At 50.4% G+C, this 26,012-nt stretch overlaps 1 protein-coding gene across 2 annotated transcripts; it reads right to left on the bottom strand.

Moving 5' to 3' along the window:
• Nucleotides 1-4,829: 4,829 nt before the first annotated feature.
• TOM1 (target of myb1 membrane trafficking protein) lies at nucleotides 4,830-25,867 on the bottom strand. 2 transcript variants are annotated; one of them, XM_063395779.1, is made up of 16 exons: nucleotides 25,710-25,867; nucleotides 18,124-18,208; nucleotides 16,344-16,422; nucleotides 16,031-16,180; nucleotides 15,785-15,919; nucleotides 15,400-15,546; nucleotides 14,346-14,462; nucleotides 13,769-13,902; nucleotides 13,085-13,118; nucleotides 12,445-12,553; nucleotides 11,370-11,490; nucleotides 8,916-8,991; nucleotides 8,456-8,518; nucleotides 6,727-6,786; nucleotides 6,355-6,391; nucleotides 4,830-6,249 (listed from the first exon to the last, which is right to left on the bottom strand). In XM_063395779.1, the coding sequence occupies exons 1-16, from the start codon at nucleotides 25,759-25,761 to the stop codon at nucleotides 6,101-6,103; spliced, it is 1,548 nt and encodes a 515-aa protein (XP_063251849.1). In that variant the 5' UTR covers nucleotides 25,762-25,867; the 3' UTR covers nucleotides 4,830-6,100. The 2 variants fall into 2 exon arrangements, with proteins under 2 accessions (XP_063251849.1, XP_063251850.1); XM_063395780.1 differs by lacking the exon at nucleotides 8,456-8,518.
• Between the last annotated feature and the right edge of the window lie 145 nt (nucleotides 25,868-26,012).

The following is a 26,012-nucleotide window of genomic DNA, read 5'->3' as shown; positions in this document are numbered from 1 at the left end:
TCTCTCCAACACATAGCTATGAGCAAGGAGAGAGCCTGGGCTGTGTGGAAACAGAGTGGGGAGAAGGAGGGAGAACAAGTGCCCTGCAAAGCATGTGCCTGACCTTAAGCACACAGCAGGTTATGGGTACACTGGGCTGAAATTTAGGGAGAGGGTGCATAGAGCCCACCACGCTTCCTAGGGTCTTGGTGGTCATGGGAATCAATCCTGTGTCCAGCTAGGAGCTGCTTTGGCAGCCAAAGGGAGGTGTGGAAGGGAATGGGGCAGAGTTGGGAATTAAAAATCCCATTTGCAAATGTTTCAATCAGTGCCGCTACCTCCTTTGTTTCAGTGCCACAACCGTGGAAAACAAAGTGTGCCCTGGCTGCGAGACAGAACAAACTGTGAAACTTTGATTTTGAAACCTCACACATATGCAACAAAGAGGACCTTGTATCACACTGCTCACACCTTTTTCTCAGGAAAAGGAGGAAGGGGAAGCCAAGTTTTTGCACAGAAAGTGAGAGTCCCAAGTCCCTCCTCCCCACAAGGTTTCCAAATCACCTCTGTGTGATTCCCTGGTCCAGGGTACGGGAGAAATGCTGGGCCGCAGGAAGGGGCTGTTTCTGGAGAATTCTCGAGTTGTCCGCAAAATTGGGCGCGGGGCCAGGAGCCGCAGCTGCAGTCTGAGCGCTGCGGAGGGGCGGCCCTGCCGAAAGCAGCCGCCCCCGCCCGCCCCCGCCCGCCCCGCCGTGACTCAGCAGAGAGCCCCTCGCATAGCCTGACTCAGCAAGCGCGGGCCGGCCTGACCCCGGCTCGCAGGGCGCCCACGCTGGGAAAAGGGTGACTCAGCACTCGCGGGAGGCGCCGGCGGGGTTTGGGGCTCACGCCCTGGCGGAACGTGCGGCATCCTTTGCAGCCACGAAATGTTCCCCTTTCAGCTGTCCTTCCCAGAGCCGCAGCGGCTGAGGCACGAAGGGTTGGAAAAGCTGGTGCTCCAGGCTGGGAAAGTTGCACACCTCTCTGACCTGGGGACGCAGAGGATTGCTGTGTCCATCCGCTGTGGGACCGGGACGGTCTCTGCTCCGTACAGGGGAATCAAGGCATGGGAACACTTGGTGCCAGATGGGCACCCAGCTTTCACCTGTGCTGGTGGAAAACAGTAAACTCAGGAACAGTGTGTGAGAATGAATCCATTTTAGAGACTGGCATTGACGATGTGCCAAATTTAAGTGACTTACTCAAGACACACATAGGGTGTCAATGGCATAGAGTGTGCTTCCTCCTTCACTCATTACCAAAGATCGCTCCAGGGCAGGCAGGCACGACCTTATCTACCCCACCGAGCTGCTGTCTGTTCTGAGAGGGTGACAGGTACATGCTGACGTGGAGAAATAAGCCAAAGAAGGGTTAGAAAGGGCAGATATTACTTCCAAGACCTTAGTTTAGGGCAGAGTGGGCTCAGCATTGGAGAGCCCTGTGCACGATGGAGCTTACGGACTGCAGCTGGTACAGCGAAAGAGCCAGATCAAGCCCCTTTTTGGGGGGATGCATTTCCTAGAATCCCAGGCACCGAGGAGTCAGGGCTTTGGGCTCAGCCCTTCCCCTGAGTAGTGCTGGGCACAGCAGGACCTCGGGGCCGTGGCGGCAGCTCTTTAGCTAAATAATCATTAACAAGGCAACGTGGGATTTGAAATGTTCGGCTGCCGGGTGTGGTCCGGCAGAGGCCGCGAGGGAACCAAAGGTAAGTGGTGAGACTGAAGGTGCCTGGTGTGGGGCGAGCCTGCCCTGCTGGACCTGGTGGTTCATGGTGTGCATGCCAGCACAAAACATGTCTCTGCGCGGGGGCAGCGGGGCACTGCTGGCAGATCACCCACACCTTGAGAGCTCAGAGAAATTGGCACCTCTCTCTCACTGAGACTGATCTGGCATTTAAGCGCTTTTTTTTTTTTTTTTTGGTGTTTTGGTTTTGTTGTTGTTGTTGTTTTTGTCAAGCAGCTAAAAATACCACTGAAGTGCCTCACAGCAACCTTTCTAAACACAGATGTTTCCTGCCACTCTGTGCTGGTGAAAGGGACTGCCCTAAAACTGCTGGAAAGCCATGTCCTTGCCTCACCCTGCTGTCAGATTTGCTTTTTGCCTGATCCACCCTTTTCTGCCGAGATTGGCCAGGAAAACAAGCGCTTGGATACAGGCACATGTAGCTTTTCTGTGCTGCGAGGAAATTCCTGATCCCCCCAAGAAAATCCCTGCTGCAGAGTCCCCAGGAGTCTCCCTGGCAGGGCTGAGCCCCCAGCCTGTCTGTTGCACAGTGTAACCACTCCTGCACACCCCATCCAAGAACTCTTGGCAAGGGCCAGTGTCCAGCCTTGCAGGAAGGCTGCTGAAGACAGCACTGCAGTGAACCTGAACTCATGGCAAGTGATCCTGTCACTGGCCATCTCTATTCCCTTGCTCCTGAGCACTGGAACACCCTCGTTTCCTCTCATTTATATTGTCTTCATCCACCCATAGCAGCACCAACAGTAATCTAAAATAAAGGGGAAGTTGGTTTATTCTCATTTTGTGAAGGGAGGGAGAATTTTGTTATTCAAAATAAGCTTTGAGGAAGTTTTAACACAGCAAAGCAACATGAAAATCCTGTGGAATGGAGAACAGCCTTCCCAGTGTACTAGCTCAGGACACCTCTGTGCTTAGTTTGTGAGACAATTCTGTGGGAAATCAGGACATATTTTTGTTACCACCTTTAAAAAAAAAATCATGTACTATTTGGAGGTTAGTGGCTGGTAAAAGAGAAACATCTAATTTTTTGCCTATGAATGTGATGCTGGCATGCCAAGTATTATGCTACCCAAACATCATGGAAATTCTCATTAACTTTTAGTGTATATTTTAGTTTTTAGAGATGCCGAGAAACTTTGACTCAGTACAAAGAAGTTATGTCTTTCGTCATCTGGCATAGCAACAGCTGTTTGGGTCGTGCAGAATATCTGTCCAGGTCAGGATCCTGTTCCCAGTGTGGTTATTAATGGATGCTTAGACCGAGCACAAGCACCCCTTCCCGTCCTCCGTGCAGTCACAACGTGTGGATGAATGCATCTTCTGCAGTGGGCGCTGTGCGAGGCTGCACAGGGCTGATGGTTGGAGCATAATACTGGAATACGGAAAAACTTTGTTTTGTTTCTGTCCCCGGCGGAGGCAAAGTCTGCTAAGCAGGTCACTGCCAAGGGAGGGCTGTCCTCTGCAATCGGGAAGCCGGGCTGGGTGTGCGAGGAACCACAGCCACCTGGTGGTCAGAGGAGCACCCAGCGCTGTTCTTTTTGAAACAACAACCTCAGAAAACTTTCAAAAAGGGAAAGGCATTTAAAAGAATTCCTTACAGTGGTGGGGTTTTTTTGTTTGTTTGTTTGGTTGGTTTTTTGTTTGTTTGTTTTTTTTTTTCAATCATGAAGCAACTTTTGCCAGTGCGAAATGCCCAGCCTCTACTTAAAATGATCCATTGCAGACCTAGCAGGTTTTTTTCGCCAGGTTCCTTCTTAAAAGAAACCTTGCAAAATTATTCGAGCTATTACTGGTATAATCTATAATAAATACGATAGTACTAATCTGGAATCTTTCCGTGCCTTCGTCCCCATTCTTCATATTTTCAGTTACTTGAAAAAGATACCTTGTCACTGTTGGATAAATCTCAGTGAAAGGCACTGTGACCATGGCTGGCTGCATGGTCAGGAGGGGACAGGCTCACCCTGGGGACCACAAGCAGCTCTCTGAATTTTCACCTGTTAGCCATCGATTCAAACTGACCTCACTTGGCAGACACCAAAAATGCTTTCTATCTTGTTTATCCCTTGATGAAAATAGCTGCAACCCATTTCTGCTGCACTCAGGCCTTCCTTGGGGACAGTCCCCTCTTGGCTTTGCTAGGTCCCATGCCAGTTCTGGGAATTAAATACAAGGTGAGGGTGATGATGGGGTCTTTTCCTGAGGTGGGCTCAGGGCATCCCAGAGGAGTTTGAACTCCCCATACTCAGGATGTTAATTCAGGGATGTCTTCATTTCTCCTTTTGAAGAAGTTGCAGGCAGTGCGCTGAGGGAGCTGGAGGCACTGAGAACTTTATGAGCTAGCTGAGGCATGAACCAGTGTTAAGGCATCACCAATGTGACAGGCTGATACCCTTCATAAACACTGATGGGGTATCAGAAGCCCTTCCTTCCCAGCTGAGCCAGGCAGCCCAAGGCCAGGCACTGGCCAGAGGGCTTGGCCTTGCTTGTCCTGGAGGCCCTTCTGGCCCCACAGCTACAAAACCATCATGACCCTGCTCTTGCTTCCTTTCTTGCATGTGCTCCAGCAGGGGAAGCTCAGCCACTTGTCCCTTTTGCTTTTCTTCAGATGACATTTTCAAATCCACTCAACCTCCTTTCAAGAATCCTTCCCATAGCTCCCACTCAGCTAGACACTGGAGAGATGGTATAGGGGCAAGTGAGGATGTCCTGTGGATACCAGAGGGCCCTTTAGTAGCAACTGTATTTCTTGGATGTTTTGGTAAGTGGCTTGTGGGCCGCAAGGTGGGTATTCAGATCTGGTCACAGGGCAGAGAGGGAAAGGAGAGGAGGTAGCTTACCCTCTTGCTATTTTGAGATGGCCTGTAATCACCTCCCCACGAGACTGTAGTAAAAAGCAGGGAGCACCTGCCTTGGCTCCCAGCACCCTCAGCCCCCATGCTGTTCTCCCCACAGCACCAGTGCCCTTGCCTTTTCATGGGCAGCAAATGTATCTGTATAGTTTCATCCCTCTTCTCCCCACAGCATCCTCCCTTCCCCACACCAGCACTGACAGCACACACCATATGTTCAAGGGAGGCTCAAGTCTTTGCTCCTTTAATGTGCAGTAAAAAAAGACAGCTCTCCCACGCTCAACAAGAAACCCCACGAGCAGGAGCCCTGAGCTTGGTACCCTCCTCCCCGGCTTTCATTTACAAGTGGGCAGTGTGTGCGGTTTGCTCTGAGGGGTTTTTCTCCCCATGTGCAGAGGAGCTTCTGGCTGCTGTGGGACTGTCTTACTGGCATGAGATGACTGATGTCTCGCTTCCCCTCTGTGCTTGCCAGCTGAACAAGCTTCTGCAGCAACAGCACATTCCCACTGGTGTCCGAGTGCCGATGGAAGGGCCTCCTGCTCTGGGGGCATGCAGCTCTGTGACCCTGGCACACACAGCCATCCTGAAGGAGTCTGTAGCATTGGCCTGCCTCAGAGAGACTCCCCACACCACGGCACGATGTGGTGGAAGGCATCAGCGGAATGAGAGAGGGAGGTAGGATCACATTGGGAGAAAAGTATAATAATGGAGAATTAAATTAACTGCAAATAGTTTGCTGAAGGCACATCCTACCCCATAGGAGACAGCCCCTTCAGCCTGGGGTACTGCTTGCAGTCCTGTATGCTGCCAAGGGCTTGGATGACTGGCTGTCATGCAATGGAAACATCTGGGCTGTGGGTAGGATTCTGGATAAAATGACAGGGAAAGGGAGGTGACGAAAAGGAAGAGGAAGAGAAAGGGTTGTGAGTGGGAGGGTGTTGCATACCACAAGCACTTGTGCAAGAGAGATTAGAGCAACAGGGTCCCTCTACCATTAGTGTTCCTCCTTGGCCAGTAATGCTTCACATCCCCGTGCTTTCCAGTCTAACACTGGCAGGCAGAGGGCTGGAGATACATTCTAGGGGAGGGTGAGGAAAGAGGAGGCAGGAGTGATTTCAGCAGCTGACTGCAGCCTCTCCTGTTTCTTGGGCAAGATCTCTAACTACCTCACTGTGAGTAGGAGGGGGAGCTTCTTCCAGAGCTTCTTCTGCTTTGCCCACACTGTACCATAAAAAGAAAAGCCCACTGAACTCCCATATTCTCTAGCAGCTTTGAAACCCCCCTTCACAAGTCTATTGTATGATATCCCTAAACACAACAAAGATTATCTGAAGTCTGAAAGCAGCTTAAAAATAAAAACAACTCAAAGGTAAAACAGGAAGAGAATGGAGGAAGGGGAAAGAGTCCTTCCTCTGCTGGCCCCTGGTTGGAGGCAAGCAAAACAGCACACACAGCCTCTTGCTCCACAGCACACTGGTCCATAGCATTCACAAGGCAAACATAGCATCATCTTCCTTTGCTTGCTTCTGATGATGGCTGGCAGCAGGAGGGGACACAGACCTCCCTGCTGAGGAGCTGGACAAAGTGGGGAGACGGTCCGCAACTTTCGCTCGCTCTTCCAGAAATTTGTCAAACTCTGAGGGCAAGAGAAGAGCAGAGCATTAGCGAAGAGGGAATTTTATGGAAGAGCCAAGGTGCTGTCAGGAGCAGTTAAAGAAAAGGGTTGGCTGGTACCTCTTACCTTCACTGGTGACACCTTTTGGATCCTCTGATTCTCCCTAGCAAAGAAAGAGAAGGGCATCGTTAGAAGGAAGGTAGGTAAAAGCATCTCACAGATGCGATTCTTTGCACATGGAGAGACAGGATAGTGTTCCCCTCTCTTCTGCAGTACAGACATGTTACAGGGGCCCTGAACCTCAGTTCATGAGCTATAGCTCCCAGAAGGCTGATGATACTGTTGTGGTATCCCAAAGCCTGTGTCCTGGCTTTTCCTTCCCTGGTCCCTCTCAGCAGCCTCTGCCACACATTCAGCGATGCCAGCACTGCCTGAAGTCCAGCCCCACAGACAACTCTGGCAGGACTGCTGGCTCCACGAAAGCAGCCCCTCACTTACCACATCAGTGGACAGCCACTTTTCTATGTCTTCCATGAAATTGGCTTGAGGAACTGGTACCTGGGACAGAAAAAAAAAGGGCGATGAGTCCAAGAAAATAGAGGATGTTCCAGTAAATCCACTATGCAAACGAAAGAACCCAGAAGCTCAGCCTCTCGCTCCACTGTTCAGTCAGCTCAGGCCCATCCAAATCCAGCCAGTGCCACTGCAAAGCTCTCCCAGCTACCAGTGCCATTGCTTACCAGATTCCTCAGCTGTAACCATACCCAGACAAGCAGTTTCCAGGACACATACCATTAAAAGCATCTGTGGTTTGGTGGTTGGCTGTAGGATATTAGGACTGGACCAGACTTTGCTTTTTGGTGAGGACGCACTAGGTGGATGTTGGCTGCTTGTGTAGGCAGGCAGAGAACAAGAGACGTGCATTTCTCTACACCTTCTCTCTCTACAAACCAGTGACAGTGTGATGTCAAAGTCTGCAATGCTGAAGATATTGGAGGTTCCAGGTCTGACAGCATAGTAAGGGGGAAAGACACTAGCGAAGAACTGATTCCCTGGCATGATCATGGAGCACAGCAGGATTTCATAATGCACCAAACTACTGAAACAAAGTCATCTACAATTAAATTTTACTTCCAGTAGGGATAAGGCTAGCTCAGAAGAATTCATGGTCCTGGTCAATTTAAACAGCAAAGAGATATTTCTAGTGGACAGAGGTAACCTTGAAAGAAACAAAGTCTGATTTGAAACCTCAGATCCTTTTCTCCAGTCATGAGCTCCTGAACAAAGCTGAGAAAGAAGCAGCCCTTGCTAGAGGCTCCCCAAGCAGAAGAATGAGAGAGTATTTGTGGGAACTTATTTATTAGTTTTCTAATATATATAGCTCCCTTGCCCTCGGGAAAACACCAAGCCCAAGAAAAAGAGCAACACCTTCGTACCAAAGACAGGCAGATTTTCTCAAACCTGGGGGCAAGCGCAGATAGTTATCACAGCTGGCAGATGGATGAATGGGAATGGAAGAGGATATGTGAGATAAAGGCAGTTTCAAAGCAAACTGGCTTTGCCTACCCAGAGAGGATCTCTCTGGAGTAGAAGTGCATTCAAGCCAACTGTACAGCATGTGGGGAAACTTCCTAGAGCAGACATCAGCCTGGGCTGTGCCCATTACAGGAAGACAGGCTAACAAGTTTCAGACTCATGAGCTATCAAAGCCTCCGTGTGCCTGAAGGAATGTAACTGTAGGAATTCCTGCTGCCAAAAGACCAAATTCAACTGCCTGAAAGCTCAATGACTAGCTACAGGAGGAGGCCTTCAACAGGGTTAAAACTGGAATGTGTTTCCCTTCAAACAAGGCACCTCATGCTAAGGAGGAGAGACTGCAAGGAGAATGAATGGCAGCAGCTGCCCTCATGATGCCACCAGCTATTGCCTCTGCCCCAGACACCCAAAACAGGCCATCCTCTAGCTCAGAGTGGCACATGCTCTCTTGGCCTCAGAGCTCCTAGGATTTTTTCCTACACCTATGTTTGCTTGAAGAGGGACTGGCACACTGCCTGCTTCCTTCCCAAACCTGGTCTCCACTACTGGCACAGCCCAGGATTGCTCCATTTCAGTTAGCAGTATCTGCTGATGTCTGCTGTGCATCCTCATGTGCTGTGCAGTGACACTTCTGTTTCAGCAGCCCCAGCCTCCTTGCTCCCTGCTGGCGCTCCACGACCTCAGATCTCACCATTCCTTGACGCATCATCCAATTTGTCAGCTGGGCTCCATCACCAGAGGCACCAGGATCCCCCTGGATGACAGAGAGTCTGCACTGCAGTGTGAGGAAGAGGGGGGCAGTGGGTTTAAGGTGAGGGAAAGAATATACTAATACTGGTGGCCTACTTCTCTGATTGCAGAAAGAAAGCGACTGGACTTGGAAATTTGCTGAAGAGGAATAAAACATACATTCCTAGGTGGAAATTTCCCTGGGGAGGGACATCCTTCAGCTGCCTGAGGCAACCCTAGACTTTTCACAGCTCTTCATCTCAGGGTTTTAAAGAATGAGGCACGCAGCCCAGCTAGGAAATGCAGGTTAGCGGAGACTGGGAGTTATCATCACTTGACTTTTTCCAAACACCCTTACTGCCTTGGTGGGCCGGGAGGTTACTGCCATTCCTGGTGATGCAGTAACAGCTGTGGCCGCTTACCGCTCCCGTGTTCTGCTGCCGGGCATCCAGGGCACCAGCGAGGCCTTTGGTGGCTTGGGGGTCTTCATACTTTACCCTGGAAGCAGAAAGAGAGACAACAGGAAGTGAAGAGCAGGAACTCCTAAACATACATTCAGTTCTTCCGACTCCACGATTTTTCATGCCTTGTCATTCTGCTCCCAGGAGGTTCTAGAAGGGTGTGTAAAGCCCTTATTAAAGGTGTAGCCCACCACAAAACAGACTGATCTACTCACTGGAACATCATTGTGGCAGAGAACAAGAGATGTGTTCATCAACAGGCCAGCCCTGGCACAGTGACAGAAGGATGACAAGGACTCATATGAAAACTAAGACACAGACTTACAGAGCTAGGTGCACGAGACTCACCTTCTTTGGGGAGGACTATAAAGAGGGAAAACTAACACAGACTGACCAGAATATTACAGATATTTTAGAAGGGATTTGAGTAACAAGCCCCTGCATACTCACCTACCTTCACAGACACAAACAGCTCAAAAACATTGCTTTAACTAATACCACACGAGAAGTGATGGTGGCAGAGGTTCACTGTCCTATGCTGGCCATAGGTGAGACTGGATGATCAGAAGAGCCTAGTGTTGCTTCCAGGTCTCCAAATGCACCATTACAGCAACCCCTTTCCACACACAGACAGGTCTCACCCAAATTTCCCTCATTCCAATCCTGTGTCCCCTCTAGGTTGCTACCACACATGACGGTGCCACGTCACCATTTGATCCATGTCGAGTGGGGGAAACTCTCCATGCTAGGAAAATGAAGCCTTTCACAGAAATTGTCCACAAGTTTCCTCTCCAGTTGCTCCCAGGCCCCTTTCCACAGATCCAGCAGACCATCAAGTGGAGCTGTTTTTGTTGGGGGCCAGGGGCTTGGGCCACCGCTGCTCAAACTTCTCAAAGAAGTGCTCATCAGTGAAGGGGCCACTGTGGACAATGGCATCCAGGATGAAGTACAGCGCTGCTATCATGCCACTGATGAGGAAGAATGGCAGGAAAGGCTTGAAGTGCCTCAAGCACTGCCTCACCGAGACACACATGAAGCATGGGGGGTCAGAAACAAACCCCAGAGGCTCTCCCAGCACGTCCTGTTTGGGAACTGTAGAGCAATGGGTCTGTTCAAGTGGAGGGAGACACTGAGAGCAGAGGCTTGTGAGTGAAATGTGAAGCCTAAGTCACTAGAGGTTACCTGGCAGGAGTGCAAGTGCAGGCAGATGAAGGGCAGTGAGGAATAAATAGAAGACGTCTGGTTACTTGTGCAGAGATCATAAGCCTCAGCCTGTTAAGGACTGCGTTGCAGCAGGGAGGATACAATTCCACCTCTGTCCAGAACTCCAGCATTGAGCACATACCAGTGGCTCTGGTTTCAGTCCCCGATTGGGTGCTGTTGATACAACTGTTTTGGTGCTGGACTGCCTCTGTCCTCAAACAGCACAACCCACAGTAAAAGTGGTGGGGAAACCCAGGGACAAAACACATGAAGTCATGTGGAGGCCATGGGTTTCCCCACCACATTTACCAGAAGCAATCTGAGGCAGAGGAATGGAAGCAGACATCATTAAGAGACCTGAACTTGACATTATCAGAGACCATAACTTGCTACTGGCCAGGTGCAGAACAAGGCACTCCAGTTGCTGCAGGAATGCAGGAGCACAGGCTTTGGAGGGCTGGAGGCAGTGATGTGCCCGTGGGCTCTACTGCTTGGTACTCTACGGAGAGCAGTGAATGGCTCTGCCAGGCAAAGCAGCATAAGATCAGCCACAGTCTCTAAACCCAGGGGATCTGGTCAGCACAGCTCTTGTCAGTTCCTCCAGAACAAGGATTCAGGAATCCACTCTGCAGTGGAGAAGACCTCTTCAGTTCAGCTAGTACTATGGAGACCCAGCTCTTAGTGCTTTACTCCGGGAGGTCTCAAACACACCATGGAGGAAGAAGCAACAGTCCCACTTGCCAGCAGGGAAGCTGAGGCACAGAACAGTGCCCTCCACAACTGACTGCACTCTTCCTGCACTTCAGCTCAATACTCTGTTAGGCTGAATTACTACTCTGCGATTCCCAAATTCAACATCACTCCTGTCAGGGCACATGGGTTCAGAGGCAGACAAGAAAACTGAGCCAGTCCCACTTCACACCTTCATTCCCAGACATGAATCTCCCAGAACACACAGAAATGTGCACATGCAGGGATCAATTCCTTCATCCCATACCCAGGAGGATTCCATGAAGGGGAGATGATGGCAGCAGGAAAAAGGACTGGGAGCACAGGGCTCATCCTACAAACACTGTGCGTGTGAAGAGTGCATTTTTGTTGCATCCTACTATCTCCCAGGAACTGCTGCTGGTTGGGTCATGGCCCCATTTTGCCTGAGCCCTCATCCTCTGCAAGAAGGCAGGACAGGACAGAGTGAGCTGCTCCACTCACCCTCTGCGCTGCTCAGCCAGCGAGCTGCCACGGGTCAGGGCAAACATGTCAAAATCTTCTTCCAGCTTGCCAGAAGTGTCGAGGGAGTGCAGCCCTGCACTTACACTGCTTGAGCCCAGGTCTGTGGGAGAGACAGCAGGGTGAGCAGGCAGCACAGAACAGTAAATGGAGACCACAGGCGTCAAGAGCTAAACTACTCTAGGCCCGCTCCTCCATCCTGCTCCTCAGCTGCAGCACAGTCTATGCATGTGTGCAGTCGTGGGTGAAGTAACAGAAGCTGTTTCTTTGCCCACTCACTAGATATTTTTGGCTCAGTTTCAGAAGCAGCAGCAACAATTTACTGATGCTGAAGGCTAGATGTTCCTGACCATTTTAAACAACTCTGGAGGGAATTGCTTCATAACCTGTGGAAGAAAATAACCTGTGCTTCTGGGCAAGCACCTCTGAGACAGATGACTGGATTTTCATGACTCAGGCATCATCTGAAAAAAACTTGACTTGAAAAATAGCTGGCTTGTCTGTAAAAACAGTCTGGTGCCAATTTTCTGCAACTCCATCCAGGCAGTGCTATGTAGGCTTTTGGTATGTCTTGAAGAACCCCCAGGACCCCCTCAGGGCTTCTTTTTTTTTGAGTAAACAACCTATCAAATGCTGGGTCCTGAGCCCAAGATGCTCATGGCTGCCTTTGCAGCATAGCTTCAGCTGCTCTGCTTCTCCCAGACCTCAGTGGGGGACACCACACCGCAAGAGAGGCAAGCAGGCAAAGCTGCCAGACATTGCAGAGGGAGCAACTTTATCCCTGATCCTGCAGGAAGGCCAGGTCCCTAGCCACAGACTAATGCTGAGGTCCTTCTTAAGTCATGGCCACCTCCTGCACAATGTAGGGTGAGGATGCCAAGATGTATGCTTGAGTGCCTTGGGGCACATATAAGTTTATTCATGAGTTTATTAGTTGAAAACAGATGGCATTTCTCTAGGAATCTGACTAAATAATTTTGGGAAATGATTCAAAGATGGGAAAGGATTTTCAAAGCAGCATAGGAGAAAGACTGGCAAAAACCATATGTCAACATACTCATTCCAGCCAGCTGAGAGGAAAGGTTGCTGGTGACTTCAGGCTGTTTCAGTGCTGAAGGAGTACTGGGTCCCAGGTCAATCAAGCTGTTCTCTGCCTCATTTGGTGCCTTTGGAGGAAGAAAAATGAAGATGGTGTAGAATTTCTGAAGCTTGGACACCCTGACTCTACAATCCTAGCTCATTGATTCGGGAGAGGAAAGCCCTTCTGCACCCATTAAAAGTTATCAGCTGTGAAGAGGGAGAAGAGGCACAGTGATCAGAGAACTGGCTGGGAATAGTGTCCCAGGGCAGGATATGCCTTGGTAGCCAGCCTCCCAGCTCTGCTGGGATGTCAGTAAGTAGGGTGGATGCTGGTTCAGAGGACAGGATAGTGCTCAGAGAAGGCTGATATGGGAATTGGTCCTCCCACTATTCAGTATGGGAAAACCGTAATTGCTGCTGCTCTGCTCTTGCTCTTTGGGCAGAGCAGGAGAGGTTTGCAGTGGAAAATGGGGTGTCCTGTACACCAGGTGCTCTGGTGCAGCAAAGCCCACCATCTCTACGTGGGTCAGACTGAACCTCCCTCCAAGTCACCAGGGCACTGCTGCACCTGCAGGAGGCAAACCAAGCTGCACAGAGGGGCAGTTGCTCTGAGTTACCTTAACAGGCTGTCCTGTCCGAAGTCGCTCAAACCTGTAAGAAACATGGACACATTTCAGTAGTGTGGGCTCATTCACCCACAGCAATAAAAGAGATTTCTTGTAAGACTTGGCACAGCCTGCCCTTTCCTACCCACTAGGAAAGAGGAACTATGGCTCAGGGCCCAATTTCCCCTCAAGATACCCCAACAAGACCCACAGAGTTGGTGTCTCCTGAGAGGTGGTATAAGAAAGTTTCTTAGGATCCTCCAGAGTTACTCCTAACCAACAGCTCTCCACACAGTTCAGCTGGGGATGAACCCCCCAGACTTCATCCTAGCAAAGAGATATGTCTGTTGAAATGGAATGAAAAAAAAGGAGTGCTGATCCCACCTGGGCAATTTCTTTCTGTTCCCATCTGCCTCAGAACTAGAAAACCAGCTCTTTCCATGCAGTTGCCTCCTTCTTTTGGGTTATGCCACAGGGACATCCCTGTACCCCATCAGGAACTTACACAGCAGCTTTGAAGGGACAGGAATAAGTCAGCAAAAACTGAAAACAGAGTTTGTTCTCAAAGATGGATGATACAGACTGATACACTTTGAGTATTATACTCGTGGGCAGATCAAAAGGGTGGCATAAGCAGCCTTCAAGGGCAGTAAAGTCTTGTGGGAGAGCAGGGAAGAGAAGGGAGCAGAGAGGTACCTTTCATGGCGCAGAAACACGTTATTGAGGTTGTCATTGATGAGGAGCAGCTCCTCGGTGAGTTGCTCATGGAGGACACGGGGAATCAGCTCCAGGACTCGCTGCTGCATGGCTCTGCATGTCCGATTCAGCTCCTGTTCAAAGCAGGACAAGTCACCACAAAGCTCACACTATGGCTGAGCACTCACAGATTTGGAAGTCTGACTGGAACACAGACCCCAGAGGCTACTGGAATCTATCAGGAACTGTTGATGGGCAACAAATATTGGTATGAGAGGTAAATTGAGTCTGAGCCTTAATAACTGTATGCTTTTTGTGTAACACATCACCCAGAGGGAAAGGCCCTTGGGGACTACAAGTTCTCTTGTGAGATAATTCTAGCTTTGGCAATGCAATTTCCATCCAACATTGAAACTCTACCTTCCTTCTGCCTCCCTTATCCCTTCACTCCCTGATAAGCCCCACACTAAACTATCCAGTCATTCCCCACACATGGCATGGATTGGGCCTCAGTCCATCAAGTAATTGCTAAACTTGCTGCCTGTGCGAGCCCTCCACCCAGCCCAGTGTTCCTTACTTGCAGCAGCTCCAGGTCAGAAGGCTCAGCCTGGGACGGCACCAGCTCCGTCAACATCTCCGACATAACCTTTGTGTTCCCGTTCACCACCTCCAGCTCACTGCGCAGCTTCCCAATCTGCATAAGTGAAGTGAAGTGACAGCTCTGCCAGGGGAGGCTGGGGGCATAGCTGAGGTAGCTCTGAATGGTAGGGAATGGCACCACATGTGCATGTCTGTTCACAGAGCTGGAGGGAACAGCCACCAGGGAGTTTGTTGGTCACCCCTCATTTTATCTCTCAGAGGCTCCCAGCAGGAAACCCCTCCATTACTTACCATCAGCGTAATTTGCTGGTAGCAGATGCCAGGCCCTCACTTGGGATCTTTGGCCACTAGTCTAGCCTTGATTTTTAATAGCCAGCACAGGCTGCTGTTATGATTCAAATCTCCCCTCATCTAACAGCTCCCATGTGGTAGCCATTTAAATTGTTTAATTTCCAAAGTGGTGTAAGAGACGGGAAAACAATTCATTCCCATTCAACAGGAGAGCCTTAGTTAAGTGTGCAGTTGAAGCTGTAGTTTTCTGGTTTACAAACTGCCAATGAGCTTCTTTAGAACAGTTTCTACCCTCTGTTCTGCAAGGGAATGCAAAATACTGACAGCTGGGGGTTTGGTGCTGAACAGGGTGTCATATGAAATCAGGGTGAGGAAGGAGAAAAGAGGATGGGGAAACAAGTGAGAAAGGCCTAGCCTTTGGAAACCACATCACCAGACAGGGTTGATTCATATAAAAACAAAGATGATAAGGGGCTGATGTCTCAGCTCCCCACTTCCATCTCCCTGCGAACAGCCCTGTCTTAGTGAAACATAACCACTCCATGGTTGCAGTATCCCAGTTCATCACTGTGACCACAGTGGAGCTCTGGGGAGCTCTCCAAGGACTGTGCTTTAGAGGAACAGCTCCTTGAAGACAGAGCCTGGGCCAGGACCAGTACTGCAGTCCCAGATCAATGTTTGTGAAATAGCCTCAAACACAGGAAGAGTCAGCAACCTCCTGGGCCTTGTGCTCAACTCACCTGCTCTGGTGTGGGTGTGATGGGCGCGTCGCTGGATGTGCCTCTCCCGGGGGGCAGGGTGACAGGGTGGAGGATGGACTCCACCTGCTGAGGGGAGTTGACTGCAGGTGAGTTCTGTCCAGATTGAGAGTTGGAGCTATACACAGTCTACAGACAAAGGTGGGGAACGTGAGAAGGAGAAGATGTTAGACACACGTGACAGAGCAGTGCAACAAGAGGAAAAATGCTGATGGCAATTCCCCATCAAGTTCCAACAGCTCTTGGCTGTCCTGGAGCTTCTCACCACCCAAAACCCCTCTAAGTTCAAGACAGAGTTCCTGAAATCCCCACATTGCTCCAGAATGGCAGCTGCCCAACATTCTTCTCTTCAGCAATACTCTCATACCCTCTGTGGTGTGTGGATGGGTGACAGCATGTCCAGATCAGTCATGGGGAACTCCAAACCCTTCCGTCTCAGGTCTTCATAGACAGCAACAACACCAGTCAAGTCCGGAGAGCTGCGGAAGGCGTCTGCCCAGGACTGGGGAGAAGGAGACAGTAGAGTCCATCAACACATACAACAGCCTTCTGTACAAACACCTAAAGACACATACTCTCTGCACTGGTGCAGAGCTCACACTTCTTGGCTCACCTGGATGAGGGTCAGCACCTTGTCATGCACTATGGCAGGTGGATTGTTCTTTGGCAGGATTGTTCTCACCAGGACACCTTCTACAAAGTCCTGGCTGGACACAAGGACGTGGAAGCGATGGCCGCAGTTCTTGACACAGGTCTCCAGGACCTTCAAAGGCAATAAAGCATTAGCTGTAGCCTTCTCTGCCCTCATGTGTCAGCCTTGTTGGCTTTACCTACATGTGTCTGTTCAGCATGTGTGCTAAAACTTGTGTTCAGCACTCAGCTTTACAGCAGTGTCACAGAACACAGAAAGAGCCCTGAGTGCTCACCGTCAAAGCCAGCATAACTTCATGGAAGTTCTTATTCCCTACAATTCTCTTCTTAATGGCTCGGAAGGCATCTTTGGGCCTGAAGGAGAAATAAGATGAAGAAAGATCATCAGAAGGTTGAGGCAAATCAAAACAGCCACAGGTTCTGGATGACTCATACTCAGCAGGTGTCCCTCCTCACCATGCTTTCAGGATAGCTTGAAGCAGTGACTGGTAAAGCAGCTTTTGCTTGTGGCTCTGCAAGAGGGGTGGGGTTTACTGATCATAGAACCATTTAGGTTGGAAAAGACCTTTTAAGGGCACCATCAAACTAACACTTCAAAGTCCACCATTAAATCATGTCCCAGAATGCTGTTACTGAAAGTTAGAGGCCTCTGTGCTGATATCTGCAACAGCTCAAGGTGTTCAGGACACAACAGAGAACTGAGTAAAAACAATGCTAGAAACGCACTCCTGAGGGGTAGAGCAAAATCCCATGGCAGAGAGACTGAAGAGGATGAGATCACAGAAAAGCTTGGCATGGGTTAGAAACAGCAAGGAGAGACCAAGCTGCAGCAATTCCTGTGTTACCCAAAGAGGAGCTGTTTAACATTTCCCTGGAGAGAAGGAGGTTCAAAGGCTGCAGGGGAGACACAGTGGCAAAATCTTGCCTATACTGCAGGTGGGTAAGAGAACAACAGCATAGCAGGGCCTCATTACCATTCTCAGAGGGAAGAAACACCATGGTGTCAGACCACTGTGGTCTTAAGAGGGTACAAAGGAACCAACATGCTCTTGCAGAGCACAGGAAGAGAGGCTGAGCTGGAAGAGCAGCAGCGCTGGAGGAGAAAAGTGGGGTGGAGACACTGAGGTAATGAGGAGGGCAGAAGTATTGACTTGTGGGGCAGCATGGTGTCAATGGATGGGCATTAGCAGGGCAATGGGACGGCCTGTCTAACTGTGTTATCAGGTGCCCAGAGAGACAGAGACAGATGTATCCGTGGGGATAGTGGAAAAGGAGCGCTGACAGATCTTTTAGAAACGTTTGACTTCGTTTCCATACAACTGTGAAGATGAAAACTGGGCTTGCTAATCCTCTGTCAACATAACTGTGGGGTAGAACAGCAGGAGTGAAACCTACATGTTTTATTCCATGTAGCACCTTCTTTTTTACATGCTGCTCTTGACATCTCTGCTGTGAGAAGGAGCATTCTCCCTCAAATTCACTGGCAAATCCCCAGCTCCTGAGTTAACAAGTCTGGCTGAGTGATGAACATCTTTCTGCAGGGAGAGGGAGACAAGAGCTCCCCCACCCACTTTGTGTGTGTTTGAGTGACTGTACATGAAAATACCTGAGAAGAAACCCAAGAAAGACTGGCACAGTGAAAGGAGTGAATAGCAGCCTGAGATTTTCCCCTCAGTCACCAGCCTTTAGATTTTTTACATTCCCAGAGAAGAGAAAGAGAAGGGTATGAAGGGGGAATAAATCAAAGTGGAAGAAATGCAAATATGCCTTCTGGAGATGGGAGGCAGCCTGGCTTGAACAGAGGGTTGTCTGGGGACCCTGAACACCTGTTGAATAGCTCCTAGCACTCACCAAAATTATAGAGAAGCATCTAATAAATGCTCTGACAGCTTTGCTATGTCTCCAGGTGTCCCAGCAGAGCTTTGTCTCAGGGATTGCTGGGAAGCCCAGCTTATTACCTCCACCAGTGCATGCTATCACTGCAGCCTGGGAATGTGCTGTTACAGGGAATGCTGGGACCTGCTGCTGGATATGGGCCCTTGCCAGCTCCCTTACCCTTCTTCAGTCTCGTTAATGATGTCACAAATCTCCATGTTGAGAGCCCAGTCCTCACTCCGTAGTGACCCATCAGTAGCTCTCTCTGGAAAACAGAAACCAAGACAAGGTTAAGAGCAGCCCTGCCACTCTTAAGTTAAGTTCTCACAAGACCCCAGACCTCAGCCTGCTTCCCCCTGGCTGCCACTACAACATGCAAGGAGGCAAATCCATATACAAATTCTGGGTCACCAAGTGCTCCCCCTTAGGTGTCACCATGGCAGAGCACACTGCTGGGATGGTGGATGCCCAGCTTCACCCATGCCACCAATGCTACTGACACACAAACACACTCTGTGTGACCTCTGGTGTCCGGCACGTGAAGGGAAGGGGCTCAGCATGACTTCAGCTCCACAGCTAGGGAAAAGGGGGCTTATTTGCCTTGTTACTGCAAGGCCAGAAACCATGAGTTCAGCTTGCTCACACTGATACATATCTAATGCCAATAGCTCCAATTCTTGGTTTGTACCACATAAGGAGACGAAAGAATCAACTCCCCCCCCTTTTTTTTTTGTACACCAGCTCTATAAAAACAAACAAGCAAACATAGGAAACCAAAGCAGGGTTTCTCTTGTTTAACATTTACACCTCTCCCCTGAATTTCTGGCCTCTAGGGAGTGTGGGCAGAAGCAAACTACAGGCTGAAGTCAAAGTAATATTGTTCCAGGTTTGTGTCTCCTTTAATTAGGAATTCCTCAGCCAGCCTTGATGTTATTTATTTAAGGCAGAGATTTGGGAAATGAGCAGCTATTACTGGGAGCACCAGTGTCTCCACCCTATAATCATCCAAGTCTCAGTCCTAGCCATGCCATTGACTGATGTCTTCAGGGTCACCACCAGTAGCTGGGGGAAAGAACTGCCAGTGGGACCAGCAGGACCCAGCCACTCCCGAGACCACAGGGAAACACAGAGACGTAAATGACAAGCAGAGGACAAGAACCATCCTTTCTAGCTCTCTCATACTACAAAACACTTGACTTAGCACTGGGGCAAGAGAATTAAAACTGGCCAGACCGGTTTAGCAGTTACCAGGTGCCCTTCAGGAGAGCTCAGTCTCAGCGAGGTACTTATAGAAGTGCCTGCATTTTCAAACTGCTGTCCCTGCAAAATCTAGGGCTGTCCCTTGCTGCTGTGGGTCCTCCATCTCTTTTGAGAGGTCTGCAGAACTGCCTTTTTCTGCCTTTGACCCAGCAGCTAATGATCCCTGTGTGGGAATGAAATTAAATGCCCGTTTATGCAGTAGTGGGATAAGACTATAACACAGGAAGATTTTTAAACTCTTGCCTGGGTAAGAACATCCATCATGTCCTGTGAAGGGTCAGACACAGATCTATTCACACCACAGCCTCTTATACATGTGTCTCTCCCACAAATTGCACACCACAGTGTGCAGCTATCTGCATCTTATCAAATCCAGCCACCACCTTTTCTGTTGACTACAGAATGCATTGATTACACAGTGATTATGCTGATGACATTGTGGCCACAGCCAGATGGAAGAGGGCAGACAGGGAAGGAGAGTGGCAGTATGTTCTTGATGCTCTTCCACCTTTCTAAAGGTCTGGCTATTACTGGAATAACCGTAAGGTTCCTTGATTCAGGTAAACTTTTGTCACTTCGAGTATTAATTTTACATAGGGATCCTGATCTCTGGCAGATCTAAGCTTCCTAACCTAGGTTAGGGTTAGGGTGATGTGGAAGGAGCAGTCAGTGTACCAGTCAATGGGGGAAACTGTGGAAACACGAGGAAAATGTTTTCCGTTGGGGCTCCTTTGGGATCAGGACTCAGTAAAATCTTGGAGCTCCAGGCTTCCTCCTGCCCTGGGACACCAGCCTTGCTGGCAGGCAGGTTGCAGCTCAGGTCACTCTGATGGGTTTGGCTCACGTGGTCACAAAGCCCCCCTCACATGCACTCTTCTCTGGGATCCCCTGCTCATGGTTTGAACAAGCCAGAAGTTCCCTGTTTGCTGCCACTGGCAACGAATCATGGACATCCACTATTCAGGGGTTGTTCTGCTGAAAGGGAAGTCTACATCCACTCTTCTCACTGCACATAGAAGGATAAACCCACAACTTAGGAACAGGGCTGAGCCTGCTTTGAAACTCTGAGCTACAGAAGAAACAAAGGACAAAATAAAACCTGATTTAACCATCAATCGTTGCTGTTCAAATTTCCCCAACTTTCTTTTGCATTGTACACAAACATGAACTGAATCCGCAAACACCCTTTCCTTGCTTCCCAATGTTAGGTGGCACGCTGTAACCTGCTCCCCACCATCCTTTCCCTCCAAATGCACCAATCCTGCCAAGGTCGAGCAGCAGGTTTGCTTTTCAGAAAGGAATGTAAATAAACCATGTGTGCTCCTTCACCTGGCTGGCCACTTTGGGGAAAACTGGGCTTCCTCAGAAGTGACACACCCTGCCTGTGGTACCCCACAATTCGGTGGTCATCCTGCTGACATCACCCCAGTTCATACACTCATCAAAGGAGAGCTGCATGAAAGCAGCAAACCTGTCACAAACACAACACAGTCACAAAATGCAAAGCTGGAAGAGCAGTATTAGAGCATATGGAAAACAGGAATGTGACCCTGAGGCAATTCCAAGGACAAAATGCTCGAATTTAACCAGTACAAATTAAGGCCTGACCTAGCTGGCATTGGGAAAGCTGGAGCTAATGCCCTTCTAAATCTCCTTGCTCTCTTCCAAGCTGTAAGGACTGTCCAAGCCTAGTAAGAGATGCAGTTTTCTCCAAAATCCTGAACTTCGCCCTTTTGTAAAGCCTTCAGAAGGGAAGGAAACAAAGTCTTATTAGTCACATGAAGGATCAGAGTGGCTGGCCCCATTTCATGAGCTGTAATTAGCACACGAGCTGTCTGCTCTGCACGAAAACTGAGCCCAGCATGGCTGGGGACAGCAACAAGTCCCTAAAAAGAGCAAGCACAGGAGGCAGGGCACTGCCACATGCCCAGCATTCTGCCTGGCGGGACTCATCAGGCAGCACCTACTTCTGTGTGTTACCAGCTGAGCCTGATCTACAGCAGAGAATTCTCCTGGCAGAGCTTATTGTGAGCCTGCGAATGCCATTCCCTTCCAAGCCCCAAACCAACCAGCTACTGATATACAGGAGGCCCTTCATGGGGCTGCTCCAAAGCCACATTGTTTGGGCAGCCAGTCTGGCTGCCCGGGTGTGACAGCATTGGGGTTTGTCTGATTCCATTCTGCTGCCTCACAACTTGCTCAGATTAACCCAGAACCGTGCAGGACTGTGGTACGGGTTGGACCAGAGCATCAGCTCTTTCCTTGCATGGCTCTGGATGTGCTCCTGCTGACTGCAGCTGGGTAATAAAAGTTATTTGGAACCAGCAGACAGTAAAGAACTCCGAATACTTGGCATAACTGGCGCAAAGGAGCTGTACGTTGCTTTGTGCTATGAGTACATTTCACAACTTTGCTCCTTTTCAAGGTTATTGTCTCTGTCCTGCTGGCAGGGGAGAGCGCACTGTGGGGCTGGGGATCCCACTTAGCTGTCCCTGCAGCAGCGCACATGCACTGTAGTCTGTAGTGTGGGGAAGTACAGGAGCCAGGGACAGAAAGTACTGTGCAGGCTCCTGTACCCTTTGCTCCCATTCCAGATCTGAAGCACCCACAACCAGCCAGCTGTTGCTCAGAAATCCTTTGCCCATGATATGCTCTGCCCCTACAAGTGAAGCCTTCAAACAGTGTTCCCTGCAGTGCATCTTGCTGGCTCTAAGTTCCTCAGCAAAGCATCAAGCACCTTCTCACCCATTTGAGGGCACCAGCAGTTCATTGAGCTTAGAGAGCTTAGGTTCAGCAGAAAGCAATGCAAGATGTCCCTTCTCCTAACTTCTCTTCAGTTCACAAACTCACAGGCCCAAATCATCCTGTACAAGCCTCATGCTTTTACTTGCCTTGAGGGAACTTCAGCACCAGCTCTGTCAGGACTTCACCATTTAGCTGTATCCTTCCCCCAAAGCGTGAGAGGAAAACGTGCATTTTAGAGAGACCAGAGATATGGCTCCAAACCTAATTCAAGGATGATGATGGACACAGACTGCACTGACATAGTAGTGTGGGTATTTGTGTCTTTAAACTTCTGCTCCTTTCCTGTGAATCAGCTCAAATTCTCAGGGATCAAGTGACTCTTCAACTGCTGCCTTTGCCCCTTTTACTCCAGACAGAGCAGGCACAGAAGACAAGGCAATAGTTTTTTGAGAAGCACAACCCTGCAGGGACCCACAGAGGGGTGCGGAAACACCTGCAAAGTGGGATTCAACAGGTTGTGGGTATTTTTCTGGCATATTGTTTTGCATCTGCCTCTCTTCTTATCCAAGAGTCTTTCTTACTTGCTCCCTCTTTACAGTCTCAACTTTCCCTGGTCCTCATGCTTAAAATAACCCCCATCCATAAAAAAATCTGTGTCATCTCTGTGCTACACCGTTACTTCTATCCCTTGCCTGCCCTCACTCACTGAAATAACCTGCCTCTGTCCCTTTTGGTATTGCTATAATTACTAGTTATTTTAGACTTCCAGGGTGAGGAGCGAGCATTGGTGGTTTCTTCTCCATTCTCTCACTCAGAGAGAATTCACCTCCTTGAAATTAGATTTTCCATTTTGAAAATGGAAAAAAGCTTCTTGTGGCTCCTGGAGGTGTAGCGGATTTCCCTTTCGAGGGGGGAACCTGAACTAAGATGCTTTATCCCTCTTTGGAAATTTTCCCACTGGTGTTTGAAAAAAAACAAACCCACCACACAACAGAAACAAATACAAAACCCCCAAACAAGCAAGTCTGTATTCCTCTTATTTGGGAAGAGACATCATGGTGCCAAAGCAGGACAGAGGTAACTTTTGTGACTAAATCTCAGAAGTGTGACTAAGAAACTAGAAAACCTACTCATCTGCAACTGACTCATTCTGTCACAGATCACTGAGATTATCTGAGCATTGCTTCCCTAGTCAGCAAAATAAATGGGTCTTACTAGACTAATATTAATGAAGGAATTTGAGAACGTTGCTGCAGTGTGCCACACAGGATTTCTTTTTTTATTCCTTAGCCTTCATCTAAAGCTATTTTAGACTTCATAAACTATATCAAGTATACATGACTTTGCCCAGATAATTTACAAGGACGTATTATCTTTCTGCAGACAGCCCAGGGCAGCAGCACTGTGCAGGTTTGATCACTGTGCAGGCTCACGGGTTGGACACGCAGCTGCCACAGACCTACCAAACGAGTTTGGGGAAGTTATGTTTGTGTCCCAAATTAAGCAGGGAAGATAGCATTTATCCATGTTCCTAGGATGTTGATAGGCAATGTTCAAAAGGAGAAAATATTCATATTTTCAATCACCAGCCCTTTCAAGCCCTCCAGAGTTCCTTTCTCATACACTCTAATTCCTCCACCTCTTTGGACTCCCATAACTCAAATAAACCCCAGTCAGTTTATTTAAGATCTCCCTAGTATCACAGGTCTGCTTCTCAACTCCTCCCTGACAACTTTTGAAAAACCTTTTTTCCTCTTTGCTGTTGCTTTGTTGCTTGGGAATCCCTTACTTAATTGAAACAAAGCCCAGAGGTATAACCCCCTCACAATCTGGTTACTAAACTGACCAGAAGATCTGAGAGGCAACCTTCAGATTGCCTTTACCCTAACACAAGGACATATCTGATGCACAAGGAACACAAGGACTCACTGAGGGAACAAAGAGCATTCATACAGAAAAGGGCAGGAGACGGCTTCTCCTGGAATGTGTGATGAAACATGTGATATTCTTCTGGGGGTACACTGAAGATCATCCAGAGGATTTTGATAACACAGTCTTCCCTGATGATCCTTCCACCACCTGGCTGTAACGCATCTCACCTATCTGTCCCAACACCAAAGTGGCACATCACAGTGCCCCTGACACACTTTGGAACAGTGTTAGGGTAGCCTCTGAAAACATAATAAAAGCATAACCTTTGCTGCATCCTCCCTTCTCACCCCAGGCACAGCCTCCCATTGACCCATGCAAAGACACCAAAAAGACTGAATGTGGCACCGGATGTTCACAGCAAAGAGCAAAGGCCTGACAAGCAATGAACAGCAAGAATGAGCAAGTGCATAAACTTAAAAGTGGAGACTTTAAATGGGCATCAACGTTCAAGCACAACTTCAAGGCCCTTAGGCAACACAACATGGGAACAGAGAGTCCTCATCCTACGCATTTTAAGAATTGCACCCCTATTCTGACAACAGTGCGCTGTACACGGTCTTCTTTTCAAAGTTTTTTTCAAACTGTGGCATCTGTGCTCCACTTTCTCAGGCCACATCCTTCTCCTATGTTCCCCAAGCTGCCCTGAGCACAGTGACAGCAGGACACCATGTGCCCATGGGCCTGCCAGGTCACAGGGTGGGTGCCATGTTCATTGCCGGAGCTGGTACTCTGTGCCCCGAGCCAGCTCATGCTGCAGGAGCCAGGGCATGGCACTGCTGGGCACCACTTGTCCCACAGCTCAGTGTGGGGAGGCTCAGGGTGGGCAAACACTCCCAGCTGCCCAGTGCGTGAGTCAGTCGGGTGGGGGACACTGATCTGACTGGGCGAAGCATGTACCCCAGGGCCAGCCTAGCCTGAGGCTACTGTCCCCACAGCCTCACTGTCCCTGCAGCCCTTGCTGACCCTGACCCACAGCCCCGCTGTTCCTACAGCCCTCGCTCATCCCCATCCCACAGCCCTGCTGTTCCTGGAACTCTGTCGGACCCCGTCCCACAGCCCCACTGTTCCTGGAACCTTGTCGCATCCTGTCCCACAGCCCCGCTGTCCCTGCAGCCCTCACTGACCCCGTCCCATAGCCCCGCTGTCCCTGCAGCCCTCACTGACCCCGTCCCACAGCCCCGCTGTTCCTGGAACCCTCGCTCATCCCCGTCCCACAGCCCCGCTGTCCGTGCAGCCCTCGCTGACCCCGTCCCACAGCCCCGCTGTCCGTGCAGCCCTCGCTGACCCCGTCCCACAGCCCCGCTGTCCGTGCAGCCCTCACTGACCCCGTCTCACAGCCCCGCTGTCTCGCGGCCGCCCCTCGCGCCACCGAGGGTCACGCGCCCCGTTCCCGCCCGGACGCGATAGGCTGCCCTGGCTGGAGCCCAGCCAATCAGCAGCTCCTCGAAGCCCCCGAAGAGGCGCAGGCGGGAGTGGCCCCAAGCCAATCATGGGGCTCGGCGGTGCTGGGGGGCGTGGCGCAGACCACCGGGCTGCGGCCCCTTTAAGGGACCAAACTTCACCTCGCCAGCCCGAGACCCCCTCGCGCGCGGATTGGCTGGCGGGGCCCCCGGCGGAGCCGCCTCGGGCTGCGCGCCCGCTATTAGCCGATGACACCCGTCAGTCAGACGGAGCTTTCCTCTGATTGGTCAGCGCGCTGCTGGTCCCGCCGCGGAGGCGGGGGCCAGCGTTTCCCCGAGGAAGGGTCCTGCGGACGCCCCCGGGGGCGAAGGGCCGGACGGGCGAGTGGGGGCGCGGGGAGGTTCGGGGGGCGCGGGTGCGGCTCTCACCGATGCGCTGCCCCACCGGGGAGCTGAAGGGGTTCCCCAGCAGAAAGTCCATCTCCGCCGCCGCGCCGCGATCAGCTGACGCCGCCGCCGCCGCTCACGTGACCCGCGCGCCGGCCGGGGCGGGCCCCGCCGGGCCCCGCTGTGACGCCACCGTTCGCCGCCCGGACCGGCCCCGCCGTGCCACGGGGCTGAGTGAGCCGCGGAGGGGCGGCGGCTGCTGGCCTAGGGCAGTGTGCAAGCCGATGAGTCCCTGGTCCTGCTGGCCCTTAGCCCCCGGCCGCAGGAGCCGAGGGGCTCCCGCCG

Source organism: Prinia subflava, chromosome 4, assembly GCF_021018805.1.
Source record: "Prinia subflava isolate CZ2003 ecotype Zambia chromosome 4, Cam_Psub_1.2, whole genome shotgun sequence".
Lineage (NCBI taxonomy): Eukaryota > Metazoa > Chordata > Aves > Passeriformes > Cisticolidae > Prinia > Prinia subflava.
Note: the sequence above shows the minus strand (reverse complement) of the source record. Positions and strands in the feature narration are given on the sequence as shown.